Source organism: Eumetopias jubatus, unplaced genomic scaffold, assembly GCF_037043125.1.
Source record: "Eumetopias jubatus isolate StellerSeaLion01/CBP00866 unplaced genomic scaffold, mEumJub1_p1.0 scaffold_10, whole genome shotgun sequence".
Lineage (NCBI taxonomy): Eukaryota > Metazoa > Chordata > Mammalia > Carnivora > Otariidae > Eumetopias > Eumetopias jubatus.
The window spans coordinates 9,768,116-9,786,841 of record NW_028274816.1 but is presented as its reverse complement, the minus strand read 5'-3'; the positions used below and the strand labels follow the sequence as shown (position 1 = coordinate 9,786,841).

General features: G+C 35.0%; 1 protein-coding gene across 6 annotated transcripts in view; it reads right to left on the bottom strand.

Annotated features, from left to right (window-relative positions):
• The window catches only part of CHD9 (chromodomain helicase DNA binding protein 9), a 168,312-nt gene that overhangs the window by 93,537 nt on the left and 56,049 nt on the right, over positions 1 to 18,726 (bottom strand). For 4 of the 6 annotated variants that reach the window (XM_028093242.2, XM_028093256.2, XM_028093250.2 and 1 more), the window contains exon 3: positions 2,694 to 3,025. In XM_028093242.2, the coding sequence (XP_027949043.1) occupies positions 2,694 to 3,025 (332 nt within the window). Of the gene's footprint in view, positions 1 to 2,693; positions 3,026 to 4,165; positions 4,525 to 18,726 lie in introns of those variants that run through there. The other 2 variants (XM_028093273.2, XM_028093283.2) reach the window with 1 other exon arrangement.

Here is an 18,726-nt window from a genome sequence, read left to right as displayed (position 1 = left end):
AAAGAACTTAAGCAAACCAGCACACTGTGTGCCAACATAACTCACAGAGGTGGAAAGATGAAATGAGACTGTACACAAGTGCTCTGAAAGGGGCCCTTTTTTCCTTGTATTTTTTAAAAAATTAATCTACAAGAGTAGCAGAAATGATAAAAAGGTTTCAAGCACACTGCCAAGCAGAAGCAGTACTAGTTTTCTTCTTTCTAGACTGTATCAAATCACATGTGTGGGTGAAATGAACACCAACTCTGACTATACATCAACCATAACTTACTGTTTACAAATTTAGCTACTCTCAAAATTTCTATTTCTCACTGCTAGTGGTTAAGCTCCAGCATATGTTTCCTTCAACTTTCTCTGGTATCTGTCCTTTGATGGTGGCAATAACCCAACTCTTCTCAAACTAACAGAAAAATAAAACTTTCACAAGAAAACATTTAATATATCATAAAATGCTGTTAATTAAAACTATGCAACTAAACTTAACTATTTAAATGACTTCAGGGGTGCCTGGGTGGCTCAGTCGGTTAAGCGTCTGCCTTCAGCTCAGGTCATGATCCCAGGGTCCTGGGATCCAGCCCCACATCGGGCTCCCTGCTCGGCGGGAAGCCTGCTTCTCCCTCTCCCACTCCCCCTGCTTGTGTTCCCTCTCTCGCTGTCTCTCTCTGTCAAATAAATAAAATCTTTAAAAAATAAAAAAATTAAAAAAATAAATGACACAGAAATTAAAAACTTGTCAAATTCAAAATTTAAATATAGCAGCTTACTGGTAAGTACAGTAACATTTCAACTGATTAGTATAGGAACTCCCAAGTTGTATATGAATTTCATTTCCAACTACGTTCTTTCCAACATGACAATCTTTGTCTTTGTCTGATAAACATGACCAAGAAGTCATTGTTTTACTTCAACCACTTAATAACAATATAGAAGGCAAGCTTCCATTTTACTTTACTTGGCTGCAACTTAAAAATTCCTCTATCAAAAGGATGATCTTATAGTCTCAACAAAGTTTTCTCTAGCAACTGCTCAGTGTCTTGCCATGTATTTATCTTTCCAATACAATTTTCACCTGTTTTCTCAAGAACGCTCTCTCTAAAAACTACTAAATTGATCAACACTGTGCAATATTAAGATCATTTGTTATTAATAGTCTACCTATTTCTAACAAAAATATAAATATCACAGAATAAGTCAGACACTCTACTGCAATATATTACTACTCCCTACCATATTCACGTTTCAAAAATCCACGTTTCTCTCTATTATGATTATTTCTAATTTCCCCTTATGTACATTGTTCTTCTTGAAACAGATTCATTTCTGGTATCTTTTGCCTCTACCTATTCCCTCCCAAATTTAAACTTATTGTAAAACTTTTGAAGTTTCTCTACCAGTTTCTCTTGGTTTGTGCATTATTTTTTTAATGCCCTTCCAAAGAGTACAACACTTTGCCTATGTCTCTGTATAAGTTAAAACTGGAAAACTTTAATTATACTAACTCTTAATACATTAAAGGATTAAATATGGGATTTCCTAATTAAAACTAGACATAACATTGGAAAAATAAGATACTTTCATGCCAAAACCTTTAAATAAAGGAGCAGAAATTTAACTTTCAAATTTCATTTTTGCTGTCTGCAAATAAAATGTAAAAATTACAAACATTAGTCACTGCTCTATTATGGCAAGAGAGCCCATGTTATTTAATGGTTTGGATTGAAAGGCATCAGGATGTGACAATATAATTCAGTTTGGTGACTGCATTTAAAATGCTGAGAAAATTTGTTTTACAAATTTGTATTAGTTCTAAATATCTAATGTATCAATTACTTCTTAAGCAAATGAAGATTTTCATAATAAAGAAATTCTTTACTGTGTACTTTGTGTGGAAAAGAAAGAAAAAAGCCTTCAAAAATGGCAAATATTCCTGTAAAAAAATTCTAAACTGTTGGCCTTCGGTTATTTTTACACTTGCATGCAAAAATTTAAATATAATACAAATATTAACATTTATTTTATTTTGTTTTTTGAAAATGTATCAGATGAGTAATCATATAAAAACACCAAGGATTAACATACCCTTCTAGAGCAATTCCTTGGCCTTATAATTCTCTTGGAGCATTAATCCTCACCTGGCCTCCTTATTACATAAAGTAAATCAGAAAGACAGTGAGGGGGAGTAGACCAGTAAGAGCTGAGAGCTGCTCATCGTTGATTTAAATGGTCTTAAGTTTTCTTGTCATTCCATTTAGTCCAAAGTTGTGGGTTTATGAGAAAGGACTCTATCTCACATTTCCAAATTATAAGGTACCCAATGAAGTACAACTAAGAGGTAAAGAAATCTTGTAGAAGATTTCAATGTACTTTCTGTAAAGAAAGTGAATTTGGAACTGGCACAGCAATGGTTTGGTTTTGTTTTCCTTTTTCTGTTTTATGTATGACATATTTTCCTAATTTAAATTCCTTTTACTAATATTAATGTACAAAAAGCTATGTTCACAGAATTGTAAAATGTAGTAAATCTTGGAATATTCCCCAATTCATTCAAAAAAGGAAATAAGGTACACATAGTATCTAACAACTTAAAACTTCAAAGTGGGAGTAAATACATAAAATCAAAAGTAAAAGATGAGACAGATTGCACTCTGACAAAAAAATTCAAAGGAATTAAATTTAATTCTTAACCAACTTACCCAATTTTTGTCTTCTCTTTTAACTTAGAACAAGTTTTTGTTTTTTTGCTCTCTTTGTCCTTTGGCTTGGATTTCATCCGTCTACCTTTCTTTTCCTCTTTTCCTTCAACCGAAGCAGTAGGAAAGTTTTCAGGACTCATTACTCGTGGAATATTGCGTTCCCCACGTTCCTTTGCTTTTGCTATGGCCTCTGATATTATCCGATTAGCCTTTTCTTGCTTGCTTTCTGATTCCACTTTTTTTCTCTGCTTCTTCTCAGACATGATCCTCACCTGGGTATTCTGCAACTTAGTATATGTCCCAGAACCATCACTCTTCTTGGAAGATGGAGGCTAGAGAAATCAGAATACTTTTTACACAACGTATCAAAGTACACCTAAACAATTAACATAAATATACGAACATTTAAGATTATGCTTAAAGTAAAATATGTGAACCAGTATGTGAGTGCTACAAAAACAAATTTAAAATTAAAACAGTTTGTTGATCTAGAAATTAGTGTAGGTATAAAATAAAAAGCTCAACTACTGCTTTTAAAAATGAAGGTTAAAGAAGGATAATGTAGATTTACTGATATTTTCACAGCATTCTTGATTAGTTGATTCAAATTCTGTCCTGTAAATACTCTGTGCATTTGAAATAAGTCTTTTCTTTCCTCCTTACTCCAGAACTCTGAAAATTAATAAATTTAAAATAGCAATTTTAATTTAGAATGACTACTCCTTAGTTTATTATAATTTTTAGAAATATAAAGCTTCTCTTTACAAGAAATTAGAACTAGAACCTGAAATCATTTAAATCATTTTTTAATGTGCAATCTATGCAGCAACATAGCTAGTTAGTAAATAGACATTCCCATACTTAAAATTAGAGAAAGTTTTAGTTTTTCCGTGAAAGAGTTAAATGTGAATTTCTTTCTTTCTATATCATAATTATTTTGCTCAAGCAATTCTGAAAAAAAAAACCCAAGTTTTACAGTTTTACGTTAAAATTATTAATATTTTAGCAAGATCACAGGAAGCAGATCAACAGCATTTAAAAAAAAAAAAAATCTTCTCCAAACACGCATTCATCCACATATACTCAGATCACAGTTTTGTTATGTTCTTACCCGTAAACATGCCTCTGACTATAGCAAAGGAAAAAACCACCAGGAATTTCCACACACATTTTCATGCTGATTCCAGTGTGCTTCACTGGATATCTTTTCTATACCTGCCTCATCAAAGGTTTCATAGCAGTGCTGCAGCACTGGGAAAGGAAGGAGGGTTTAGAACGCTCACTAAAATGCCACCTTAAGGCCTACAGGCTATAACAAATAACCAAGACTCGAGGAAACAGCAACAAGCTCAAGATGGCGATGCAGTACGACTCCCGCAGCAGCAGCCAGTAATAAGGAAGGTTATTCAATCCCATTAGCCTTTTAGCCCAAAGAACCCCTCCTCCTCCCACTCATTCAGGCTTTCACTTACCCTTCCTCTTGGCCTCTTCACTGAAGACATTTTTGGCGTCAGACAAAGGCTTGCCCTCTGCTTTTTCACCACCCCAGGCAGTGCTCAAGAAAAAAGCATTGAAAGAAGATTCCTAAATGGCCTATTTAGCAAGCTGCAACCAAGAGATGCACAACCCTCCACAAACACACATTGTGATTTATCAACACATTTCTGCCTTGGCAAGTTTATATCCACTGTTCATCCTATTTAGATATGAAAAAGGCTGTAAACCCCTCCTAAAAAGCTGAGTTTCCTCAATAGCTGTAAGCAGATAGCCAGATTCCAACAAAGCACAGAAAGAAATGAATGCACAAAGCATCAAAATGCATCAGCATGAATATTAGAGATGTCGTTAAAAATACTGACTCCTTCTGCGGAAGTAGGCCAGCAGATGGTGCTACCAGTTATTATTCCATTAGACTCTGCAATTTAACCCCCGATGGACTGTTCTTCCCTCCATGTAACACATTAACTGTAGCTCTGCCACTTCCTGCAGTCAAGTTTTTTAAAAATACACATAAAACCTGATTTTAAGAGCTCACCCGCAAACTAAAACTGTGGTGAAATGGCTTTATGTAGCTATCGATATTAACAAACAAAATCCGATGCAATTTTTACTGGGGAAAAATACTTTTCTGCAGGATACCATAAAATACTGGAAGTAGGAAAATAGCCGACGAGGAGCAAAGGGTTAAAAGAGCAGGTCATGCAAATGAACACAGAACAAGTGACTTCTCTTTAAGAAATTAGGTAAGTTCTCTTCTGATTCTTCTAACAAAAAGCTAACAATGTTATTTTTAAGACGGAGGAATGAAGCTATTTTCATTTAAATTCTGAAGAGAAGTTTAAGATTTCGGTAAGAACACAGGAAAGCTGCCTGTATGCCCGCACAGAATAAATAACAACACTTATATTTTTTCCTTATTTAAACCTGGAGAAAAACATTAATTTATTTTTCTAACACAAAAAACTCACAAAACCTTCCTGACCTTTACCCTTCATGTTCTATTTTAACTGAACTATGAAGTTTTTCAGATAAAATTTTAGTTTCAGTTGCTTGCTAAAAATAAATAACAAGTCTTCCTGAATTTCATCATCAACTTTTCTTTCTATAAAAAACTGAGACTATTTTAATAAGCAATGCCCTACCATACCTAAAACAAAATTTTCACAGCTTCAAAATTCAAATTTACTTCTTTCATTAATACCATTTTTTCAGTTGGTCCTGGCAAGTTATCTGATATTTCTATCAAAGAACGTTTTTTGTTTCTTTCCTTTTAAGCACCGAAGGTCTAAAAATGGAGCGTTATATGACCAATGTCCAGGAAAGCCCAATGTGGACAGCAGGGGAAGAAATTAAAGTTTAGAGAACCACTAATGGCAAGGAAAGGATCTGACTGCCCTGAGAGGTCCTCTGCATAAAAATCACAATAACCAATGGTAAGGGCTAACACTTAGTGCTTAATAAGTGCCAGGTACTACTCTAAGTATTTTTCACATGATAACTCATTTAATCTGGAACGATAATAGGGTAATGGCGATAATGGAGAAAAGAGAAGTAGCAAATGGTAGATACACTCTGATAGCAGTATTACATAATGCTAGAACAACCTGAGCACAAGCAAAAAAAAAGTCATAATGATAACAGTAATAGTAAGAGCTAACACGTATTTGATCCTTACTGTGTTCCAGGCACTATTCCTCATATTATTTATATATATTAACTTAATCTTCAAAACAACCCTGTGATGTAGGTACTTAGAGCAGAGGATACTGAGGCATGAAGAGGTAACTCACCCCAGATCACAGAGCTGATGACTGATGAAACAGGGATTAAAAGGCAAAGGGCCTTGTTGTGAAAACCATGCTCCTAATCATATGTGGTTCAAATATCATTACGTACACAGATTGATCTGAATACAAAAGAAGCCAAATGACTTTCTCAAAACTGCAGAGACACTAGTAATAAAGCTGGGATGAAAAGAATTTTTTCCTGTGTCCTTGCCAAGATGTAAAAATCAACTAGATATGGGCAGGTGACGAGCAGGAAGAGTCAATGCTTGGTTTCTAGACCAAGCACTGGTACTGGAGAAGGTAAAAGAAGTAGGATATCTAGTGGAGAAAGGATGTGTCTGTGTGTGTGGTAAGTTTAAAAGCTCTAGTAACTGAAGATTTGAGACTAGATCCTCAGAGAGGTCAGGGCTGGAATGGAAGATGTCAATTCTCTTGCTGTTTTCTTTCAATATCCTTAACTCACTGACATTATCCTAGAACCTAGGATGATTTCCAAAATATCTCACTTCTCCCATTAGAGCTTTTCAACAGATTCTATTACTTGACTCAAAATTCCAATTATTTAACAATAAATCTTAACAGTAGACAACAATAACGAAATCCATGGTCAAATATTTCTCCTGCTATTAGAAGACAGTATTTTAAAATTATATTCCCACAGAACATCACTATCAAGGTGTTGTAACTAAACATTTTTAATATAAGTCATTTCCCAATTTACACATATACCACAAACTTACAAAAGGGTAGTTGATATGCTTTTTCCAATGCTACTGTCTTTCTCTTTTACCTTATATAAGCACTCATCAAATTGTCAAGTCTACTTAATTGTATTTTGTTCTATTTTCCTCCCCATCCCACAGCTCCTGCTGTATTAACTTCCCACTTATGGCTACACCGTAGTTATACAGAAAAATATCTTCCTTATCTGTAGGAAATATATATTAAAGTCTTTGGTGGTGATGAAACATCAGGTCTGCAATCTACTCTCCAATTCTTTACAAAGTGAAAGAATTTCTTTGTACTTCACTTGTGATTTTTCTCTAAGTTTGTCATAGTTTCAAAAAATTTTTTTAAACACAAGTTGTTTAAAAATCAAATATAAAGGCAAAGGTCCTGCTCCCCAAAAATGGTAACTATATGGTAAATGACAAAAACAATACAAAAGTAAGGCATATATAATATCATATCTAAATTTTTATAAGACAAAGAAGTCATAGCAAAACATAAAGATGATCTCATAGTGATATATTAATTATGTTGATAGTAACTGAAAGGAATATATGGAAGACCTGGTATATCACATTTACATTATGGTATGAGTGTTTTTCAAACCACAGGTCATGACCTAATAGCAACTCATGATATAAATTTAGTGGGTCCAGACCACTAAAAAAAAAAAAAATGAAATAGAACACAATGAAAAAGTATGGTCTCTAGCCTTTATGAATGCTATGTGTTACAAAATTAAAAGGTTTTCATACCTTCATGAGAGAAAGAAGCAAAGAGATTTGTTCAAGAAATTAGAGTTGTTAAAATCTGAGGGTGAAGTCAGATCTTCCTTGGTGGAATGATTTTCCCACATAGTCACCCAACCCACACTGGGAATCTGTCATTTCAAATATTTCAGGTGTATACAAATAATTTAGACTATTGAATTACCAGTGTGTGGACAGGAATGGAAATGATAAATTTCCAAAAAGAAGGAGAGAATAATCACATGGCTGCTATACATGTACAATAGGATACAGTCTCCTCTATTGGGGGAATGTTCTATTTCACAGATTTTTAACTGATTAATTAATTAATTATTAGAGAGAGAGAGAGCGAGCAAGCACAAGCAGGGGGAGGGGAAGAGGTAGAAGGAGAAGCAGACTCGACTTGGGGCTTGATCCCAGGACCCTGGGGTTGTGACCTGAGCTGAAGGCAGATGCTTAACTGATTGAGCCATCCAGGTGCCCCTATTTCATATATTTTTAAAGTAATATGAAAGAATAAAAGGTCTCAAATAAGAAAACAGATACAATTTCTCAGTAAGAATAAAACACAGAACAGGAGCGCCTGGGTGGCTCAGTCGTTAAGCATCTGCCTTTGGCTCAGGTCATGATCCCTGGGATGGAGGCCAGCATCGGGCTCCCTGCTCCACAGGAGGCCTGCTTCTCCCTCTCCCACTCCCCCTGCTTGTGTTCCCTCTCTCGCTGTGTATCTCTCTGTCAAATAAGTAAAAGTCTTAAAAAAGCTATATTTTTCTAAATACAAATTTGTTTTATGACTTATAGGAAACAGAGAGAGAGGGGACCATGTTAGAGGATATCATGGGGTGTAACCAGCAAAATCCAGAATGTAGGGAACTCTACAAACAACTCAGTCTCTTCAACAAAGGAACAAAACAAAGATATTTAAGACTAAATGAAAAAAAGAAAAAAAAAGAAACACTTAAAATACATATCAACCAAATATAATGAGTAGCCCTTGTTTTGATAGAGACCTGAAAAAAATCAATTGTAAAAATACATTTATTAAACTACTAGGGAATTTTAACTTTGACCAGATATTTGATTATGAAGGAATTATAATTATTTTTCAGGTATAAAACTGATTTTGTAGTGGTGTTTTAAAGACAAAAATATTTGTCTTTTAGATATATAAGTTGAAATATTTATATATGAAGTGGCATGATTGAGATGCGCTTCAAAATAATCCATGGAGGGGGCCCCTGGGTGGGTCAGTCGGTTAAGTGTCCAACTCTTGATTTCGGCTCAGGTCATGATCTCAGGGATGGAGCTCCACATGGGGCTTCATGCTCAGCAGGGAGTCTGCTTGAGATTCTCTCTCTCCCTTTCCCTCTGCCCCTCTCCCTACTTACTCTCTCTCAAATAAATAAATAAAACCTTAAAAAAAAAATCCATGGAGTAGGTGGGAATAATAATTAGAGGCTCATATAGACGAAACAGTGCCTATAACTGATGGCTATTGTAGCTGGGTGATACATAATCTACTTGGGTGTACACTTGAAATGTCACAAAGAAACTTAAAAAGTTATATTCTGGGAATAACAAGTAGCTTGGCATAACAAGAAAAGGTGCATGTAGAAGAATGATAAGCAACAAGGACTGAAAGGTAATGGGTTAGATTATCAAAAGTGTTATAAGTTATGCTAAAATATCTGGACTTTATGCTGAAGGAATGAGGGAATCAATAAATGATTACATAAAGAGAAGGGTATCCAATTTTTAGATTTAGGGTTGCTAAGTGGTTTCAATAAAAATACCCGAATACTTGATGAAAATTTATATTTAATTTTTGAAAACTTTTATTTATAAAAAGGCCATACAGGATATGAAAACAAGTAATATTTAACCTTTTATGTTAGTGTGTGTTGCTTTTTCAATGTTGTATTGTTTAAAAGTTCATCTTTTGCTTCCAGATAAATTGAAAATATGTTTTAAAAACATCAAACCACAAAACCTCACAAAGTTTACTACTTACTTGACAACATTAAATATACTGCATTCATCAGTCTATAAATTAGCCATGACACTACAAGCTATGCTCAGCATAATGTCATGATTTAGGGAATAGGCTCTGGAGTCAGCCAGCCCCAGGTTCTAGTCCCAGTTTTATCATTTATTTGGACCTCAGATTCCTCAACTGTAAAATGGAGATATAACAGTATCTACCAAGTGATACTAGGGCTGTAGTGAGGCCCAGCAGAAAATGTGCTTACTGTGTTGTCTGGCCAACAAACACTCAGAAATGTTAGGTATTACTATTGTTGCTGTGATGTGACACTGTGCCCATCTCAGTGATCATCCGTATCAGGGGGTATATTATGTCAGCATACCTGATTACTTACTAGGAATGTTGACTTTGATTGCTTGGTTAAAGTGGTGTCTACCATGATTCTCTACTATAAATCTCTTCTTTTATACTTAGTAAGTATCTTATGAGACTAAACAAATATCTTGTTTCTCATATACATTTGCCCACTAATTTTAGCGTGCACTGATGGTTCTTGCCTGTAACAATTATTGTGGTATTTGCCTAATGCAAAAATTCTATTCCTATCATTCCTCCCACATTTTCAATCGGAATTCTACTGTAAATAAAGCTATCTCTTCTCCCTATTTGTTTATTCATTCATTCAACTATTTATATATAGCATATACTATATATAGCATGGACTCATGGATATCTATTTTATTCTATGGGTTATAATCTGGTACTATGATTATTTACTTGTTGTTCAAATTGTCCCAGCTTTGGCCATTTAGAATACATATGGCCATTGCCAGATAACAATTCAAAATATCACACCAATAAAAAATTTAAAATATTATAGATAAATATCACTTTGGTAACTCCCATAGCACCTTTTCTAAAATGCTTCTTAGGGGAAAAAATAAGAAAAAAAAAAAGGTTTTTCTTTTTAATTTATTTAAGGAATTTCTATAACCAATGTGGGGCGTGAACTTAGGACCCTGAGATCAAGTGCCCCATGCTCTTCTGATTGAACCAGATGACACCCAAAAAGAAATTTTTTTAAAGACTTCTTGAATATATTAATTCACGATATTCCTATGTGGTTAAGAATAAAATCAAATATTACTTCTAACTGCAGGTGAAGGAGGTCAGGCACAGATGGGACAAGTATATGTCTATCACACTAGAACAACAGTAGAGTTAGCTCTTAAAAAAAAATCATTTTGGTAAGCATTGCCTACCATTCCCACATAGTGACAATTGATCCAAAGTTCATAAACCATTAAATGTATGGTACTCTGTTAGGAATCAGTAACCTTTCCAATTTCCAAAGCAGTTTATCAAGTCACCACCCTCAGTTTTTTCCCCAGCCTGAGAGACTAGAGTGTGGTGTGGCAGTCGGACAAAACCCAAAGGTGAAGTACACTCTTACAGCCTTGACGGGTCCTGATAAAGCGGAAGGACGACAGTGTAAGCAAATTAACCACGCAGTTACATAATTGGCTTGATAACACTAACCACCACAATCTCAATTCTTTTGGCAACGTTTCTGAATGTATTAATAAAATAAATACCAAGGAAAACACCTCTTTCAAGTCTTTTAAAGGGGAAATTGAGTCATTTATGTTGAAAGACACTTAGTTTTTGTATACACTGCATTATGAAAAACCAATGTTAATTTTCAGAATTCTGAGATAATTCCTAAAAAACTATTAGAATACTCAAATGATTATTAACAAACATAAATGACGTGAAGGGGAGGCTAATACAAATACATTTGCAATAAGGACAAAATAAGGCATTTAAACCTGATCTACAGTTGTAGGCAAAAGAAATATAATTTTATTAGATGCTGAAGAATAGCTATATACAAAAAGTCAAAAGCATTTTAAAAATCATGGAGTATACATAATTTTGCCATATTAAAATTTCACCTTGCAGAATGCAAAGTAAGTAATGAGAGAAACTATGTGTCTGGATATAATTCTAACCACAAGAAAAAAAACTATTCGAGGAAGCAGAAGTGATGAGAACTGCATGAGAAGGCTAAACAGGCCCTTCTGGGGTCTGTGACAGTCTAGGCATAGCAGTTGTGTGTCACTGACTTTATAAAGGTAGAACTTTTAAAGTTAAAGAAGAAAAAGAATCATTATATGACCTGAGACTATAAGACGATGGACAGATCAGTAAGGTAGGAAATGTAGTACCTCAAGTCAGGACTCAAAAACAAAATTCCAATACTATAAGCAGAAATGATTCTAAGGGGGGGGAAGTATCCCTAAAAATGCTGGTGGCAGCCATTCAGATTTCAAGAAGCAGAGCGCAGACACAGAACTAGTAAGAACAGGAGAGGCACTAACCTGTAAGAATAGTGTTGTGAAGTCCACAGTGACTTGAGGTTTGATAAATGACTAAGGGCAATTAAAAATGTTCCACTGGCTGTTTTGAACAAGAATAGCTAGGATCCTGCAGGCACCGTGTGTGAGGGTGGGATGGATGGGAAAGGAAGGGTAGGGAAGGAGGGGAAAGATGACAGAGAACATAGATAGGAATGGGTGTCATCCTGATGTTGAGTCTGAACCTACATTTTTTTTTAAGAATAGGAGGAAGCAAACCTAATCCCATCAAGTGAGCCCTTCCAAAATTTATCCAACTGATTCTACTTCCTAGCTTGTACTAAACCCCTCCAACTGAATATTTTCAGTTTAAATCTGTGAACTGGTGCCATTTGGTCAGTCTCCTGGGTTCCTACTGGCCTTTCATTTCAGCCTAATCTCTTCAGCCACCCTACCATTAGTTCTTAATTAGCCTTCCTCTTAGCACGTACCCAAAAATGCTGATTAAAAAAAATCTTATGAGGCTGAATCTACAAATAGGCATGCTTGCACACATACACAAAACAACTACTTAAGTAAAAAATAAATGGTACATGCCTTAACAGCAGCTCATGTGAAAAATACCAGGGAATTTTAGCTCACCGTAAACGAAATGAGTGTATGGTGTAATGAGCTTGCCAAAAAAGCAAATTCAATCTTAGACTGCACAAACAGAAATGTGGTGTAATGAACAAGATAATTACAATATACTCCAGTTTCACCAAGAGAAATGTATTCTGTTTTGGGTTTAAGAGGAACATGAGCTAGATCACTCTCACAAGACATATTATTTGAGCACATACTACCTCCCAGACATTGTTATATGTGCTGGGAATAAAAGAATAAACAAGATGATTAAGTTGCTGCTCTAAGATTTTAGAGAGGGAGTGAAGAAAATAGGAAAAACATCGGGTAAAGGTAAAGGCTATGCAGAGAATGAAAACAGGATGATGTGATTAGAAGTGGTAGGGTGATCATTTTAGAGTAGATTCAGGGAAGGTTTAACTGAGGAGGCCATTTATACTGAGATCTGAATGAAAAGAAAGACTAGCCAAGCAGAGATTGGAGGAAAGATGAATCAGAAATCATCTTAAGCAGGTATGAGAAATTAGCTACAAAGCAAAATGAACAACATACTGGTTTTATGTCTTCATAAGTTTCCCTATTGAATAACATTACTAGCCATACTATACTTCCCAGGCTGTTCCAGATCTAGAGACTATCCCATAGAAATGGGTACTCTTGCACCTCAATTCCTCCTCAGATATCAGGTCCTACATTTTTAAGCTGATTCCTTCTAGTAATAGGTCATTATTATTCTCAATGGTCTCATTGTTTAAGACAGTGTTTTTGAACTGTGAGCTGAAATCTCATTTTGAGTCATTACTTCAGTGAATAGTTATTAATATTCTTTATTAAGTGAAGTAGACCAGTGTTTTGTAAAACGTTGGTTATATCTTAATAGACACATATCCCTACAAATATACATTCCACAACATTTTATAAACAGACACTTCTATACCCGGTCCTAGTCAAAAAAGTTTGAGAGACATTGTTATAAGAGGTTAACGAATACTTCAATTTCATTTCATGGGAGAGTTCAACCCAGACTATTATTTTGGTCTACTGTATTTTGGAGGTATTGGCTAACAGAATCAAAGAAACAAAAACACTAGGAAGTAAGCTCTATAGAGCAGGGACTATTATGTCCATATATACCTGGAGACCAATAAACTACATATCACACAGAATAAAAAACATTTGATGAATGAATGGAGTAAAGGCTGAATAAAGTTTGAAAAAACTTGTTTTTCTAACAGTAAGTATAGTAAAGAATTTGGCCTTGCCCAGGGAGAGGTTTGGCTTCTGCCCTTAGCTCCTGGGAGGTAATGTATATCATACCTGATAGGAATATCTTAAAGGTCAGGACTGGCCATCTTACATCATATAGTGCGGCTGGTCACACCAGAAAGACCAATCACATGACTTAGGGTGAGGGGCTTTGAATCATCTGTTATTGATCAACCTGGAGGCTGAGATCAACCATGTGGGCAATCAGTCATGTCTATTTGATGGACCTCCAATAAAAACTCTGACACTGAAGTTCAGGTGAGTTTTTCTGGTGGACAATACTCTATGCCTAATATCACACATCAATGTTGGGACCCGACTCCATGGGGAAAGCTTTGTGTAGAAGCACAGAGCTTCCAAGACTGCTCTATGTGTCTTTTTCCTGTGGCTAATTTAACCTGTAACCTACTCTGTAATAAGCCATAACCCCAGGTATAATAGCTTTCAGTGAGTTTTGTGAGTACTGCTAATGTATTATTAAAACTAAAGGTGGCTTTGGGAACCCCTAGAATTTGCAGTTGGTATCAGAAGTGTGGATAATTTTGCAATTGTATTAATTCTGCAGTGTGACTAACTCTTAATACTATACACTGAAAGACGTTTGATGAAAAAGTAAAGAGATCTTGATTTGAAAAGCGTCTTCAAATGTTAGCTCCAATTAGAAAGATTTTCAAAATTTTGTAAGACTCATAAAAGAAGGAAAACTAAGATTGGTAATGATTCCATTCTACCAGAGGCTCATCTATAGGAAATCTGAACTGAGAAAACTGCTTTCCTAAATATTCCTATGCAGTAGTCTAGAAAAAAAAAAAAAATCTGAAAGCAAAACATCCATGTAACAAGAAACTGGGTAAAGGATCCACTGGATCTCTCTGTATTATTTTTTACTACAGCATGCAAATGTGCAATTATCTTAAAATAAAAATTTTAATTTATAAAAAAACAAGAGAGCTTAAGATTTTCCTGAGCTCGGAGATACTCTCCTGCTTGCCTTGAAGCAACAAGCTGCCATGAGTTCTATAGCTGCAAGGAAATGACTCCTGCCACAACCCTGTGAGCCTAGAAGAGGACCATGAGTCTTCTGAGATCACAGCCCCAATGGACATGTTGGGTACAGTCTTGTGAGACCCTGAGCAGAGGACCCAGATAAGCTGTGCCCAGCCACCTGACCCAGGAAACTATGAGATAATAAATGGGAACCGTTTTAAGCCACTAAATGTGTGGCTAATTTGTTACTAGACAGCATAACTAATACATTCATATACCCTATGATTGAACAATTTCACTCCTGGATACATAGTCAACATAAATACATACAAAGTTTAACAACCAACAAAACGAATCTATGAGTTCTAAGTCAGAATGATGATTACCCTTAGGGTGAGTAGGGCAAGTAGTGACTAGCAAGAGGCCTGGGGAGGCTTCTAGGATTGTCATAATGTTCAATTTCCTGATCTGGATATTGGCTATGTAGAGGCAGTTTATGCTCTGAAAATCTATCAAACTGTTCACTTATAATCTGTGTACTTTTCTATATGTACGTCCTATCTCAATAAAATTTACATTAAAGATTATAACTCAAAATTAAGACTATTACTTAATCTTATTATCATTTATCTGAGCAAACAATTCATTACATGCAGATAATTAAGGGAAAAAAACTATTCTAATACAGTGATATCTCGACACAAAAAACAAGTTATTTTTCTTTGTCATATTAGCATATTTCAGATGGTTTTCATTCAGAAAGAAAACAGTGAAGAGAAATTTAATATTACATATTTCTTCTAGTAGTAGGAGAAATCCACAAAATGCTGAAAGAGGTCTGGGAGTTACTTTGACCATGGTATTATTGATGAGAAGGGTAGAAGTGGAGCAAAGGAAGCTCTTTAAAACACACAGTCAAAACATGAAGGACAGAAAATGGAAAGTGAACGCTGAAGCCTGTACTCACTTTAGGTTATGCTTCTGATTAACATGATCATCATCTCTCTCTCTCTAGGTATATGTCCAATTTTAAAACAGCTATTTTATTTTATATTCCAACAATACTGAACTACTTTCAGTTTTTTAAAAAAACATCTTATAGTTGTCTAGCGTGCCCTTTCTCCAAAAGGTAGCCTAGCTAACATCTATTCAAAACTCAGTTGGGATATCACTTCCTTTTTACAATATGTAATTTTGCTGCTATATTTGTCAAAGTATATTGTAGTCACTTATAAATCAAGATCATATTCAATTTGTATTTCTAAAACCTGGCCAGTGTTTGATACAGTTCCATCATTTATATGAGGATAATCATAGTATCTAACCTAGCAGAACCACTGTGAATTTAAATGAGACAATTCAAATAAAGGATCTTAGAACAGTATTTGACGTGTAAAAAGCATTCAGTAAATGTTAGTGTTAATTATTATGATCAAGGTTAATATAAAGAAGTCTCAAAACTCCATAGTATGAAAATAAGTATTTCTTTAAATGGGCAAAAGTTTTAAGAACTTTACCAAAGATGACAAACAGATGGCAAGTAAACACAAGAAAAGATGCTCACATTATTAGACATTAGGGAAATGCAAATTCAAATCATAATGAGATACCACCCACTACACACCTATTTCCATAGGTAAGAAATTAAAAAAAAAAACAAAACTAACAATACTAAGTGGTGAAGAGAATATGAAGTAACTGAGACTCTTACACACTGCTGGTGGGAATGCAAAATGGTACTATCATTTTGGAAAACTGTTTTGTTTTTTTTTTAAAGATTTCATTTATTTATTTGACAGAGAGAGACACAGCGAGAGAGGGAACACAAGCAGGGGGAGTGGGAGAGGGAGAAGCAGGCTTCCCACGGAGCAGGGAGTCCGATGAGGATCCTTCATGACCTGAGCCCAAGGCAGACGCTTAACGACCGAGCCACTGAGGCACCCCTATTTGATTGCTTTTTATAAAGGTAAATGTAAGATCGTTTAACATATGATCCCAGCAATCCCACTCTGATATATTTGCCCAAGAGAAATGGAAATATTTAGTAACACAGAAACCTGTACACAAATGTTTTAGAGTTTTTATTCATAAGGCCCAAATCTGGAAACAACCCAAATGTCCTTTAACCAGTGAATGCATTTGTTTGCAATCTTTGGCATATCCATATGATGAAGTTACTCAGTCACCTGAAAGAACACACTACTGATACATGCAACAAAGAATACAATATGCTAAGTGGAGGAAGCCAGACTAAAGAGGCAACATGTCACATGATTCCATTTGTACAACACTCAAAAAATAAGGAAAATTAATTATTGGTTGCCAGGGTCTGGGCTTGTGGGAATGACTGACTATAAAGAAGCATGAGAGAGTATTTGGGGGGATTATAAAATTCTCGATCTTGATTGTGGTGTAGTTACATGATGTGCTCATTTGTCAAAACTTAGAGAACTGTACACTAATAAAGATGAATGTTACTGGATGTAAATTGTATCTCAAAAAACCTGCATAAAAATGATTTATGTTCTTTAGATCTCAATTCCCATATTAAGAAGCTAATATGACTAGTATTTACCCAAAAGAAATGAAAACATGTACACAAAAAAAGACTGAAGTTCAATGTTCACAGAAGCTTTATTCATTATAGCCAAAACCTAGAAATAATCCACATGTTTATCAATAGGTAAATGGCCAAACTGTAGTATAGCCCTCAAGTGGAATGCTAGTCAGCCATAAAAGGGACCAAACTACTGACTCATACAACAGTGTAACTGAATCACAAATGTATTCTACTGAGTAAAAGAAGTCAGACTCAAAGGCTACACAATTTCATTTATGTGACAATCTCAAAACAGCAAAAATATAAGGGAAAAATCAGGGGTTGTCAGCCCCTGGTGACTGGAGGAGAGGTTACTACAAAAAAGGATAAAGGAATCTGGGAGGGCTATGGAATTATTCTGTATCTTGATTAGTGGGGGTGGTTACTCACCTATATATATTTGCCGGAACTATGCACTAAAAAGAATGACTTTTCTATATTTAAATTACATCTCAAAAAAACCCAACTGATACATGAAAGAACATGGATAAATCTCAAAAATATTATGCAGAGTGAAAAAAGGAAGACACAAAAGGGTATACATCAATATCATTCCATTTATATATAATCTAAAACAGGCAAAACGAATCTATAGTGACAGAAAGTATATCAGTGATTGCCTGGGGCCAGGGATGAGAGGATGCCTGCATGCAAAGGGCAAAAAAGAAACTTTTGGGGGTTATGAAAATTTTCTATATATTGATTGTGGTAATGACTACATAGGTCAAAACACATCAAATTACAACTCAAATTACAATTCAAAATGAATATGTTTTATTGTATGCAAATTGTACCTTAATAAAATTAATTTTAAAATGTACTTACCAAGTGAACATAAATGGAACAGGATTAATTTTACCCCCATTTATCTATCTAATAATTATTTTTCCTTAGTTTTAATTACTTCACTACAAACTAAAATTAGATTATATTATCCTAACTTCTATAATTTATGCTAGTCTATTAGCTAGTGGTAGATAACCAATTTAGAAAATAGTTGGTACATACAGGCAATATGTCCAACAACAGACTCTCTGGGCAACAGAAAGAATTATAAGATTGAATGCTATCCACAAAAAAGTTGATACTCTTATTGTACAAATTATATATAGATCATACATCATATATGAGAAAAGGAAGCAAAACATGATCAGATGTTTGGGGGAACAGCTAAATCAATATGAATCAGAGGAAAAGGACACTTGGGTCTGTGTTATCTAGCAGTAAGTTAATGTTTTTTTTTTAAGATTTTATTTATTTACTTGACAGAGACAGCAAGAGAGGGAACACAAGCAGGGGCAGAGGGAGAGGGAGAAGCAGACTCCCTGCTGAGCAGGGAGCCTGACATGAGACTCAATCCCTGGGATCATGACCTGAGCCGAAGGCAGACCCTTAATGACTGAGCCACCCAGGCGCCCCAATAAGTTAATTTTTATAATGAAGAGATAATG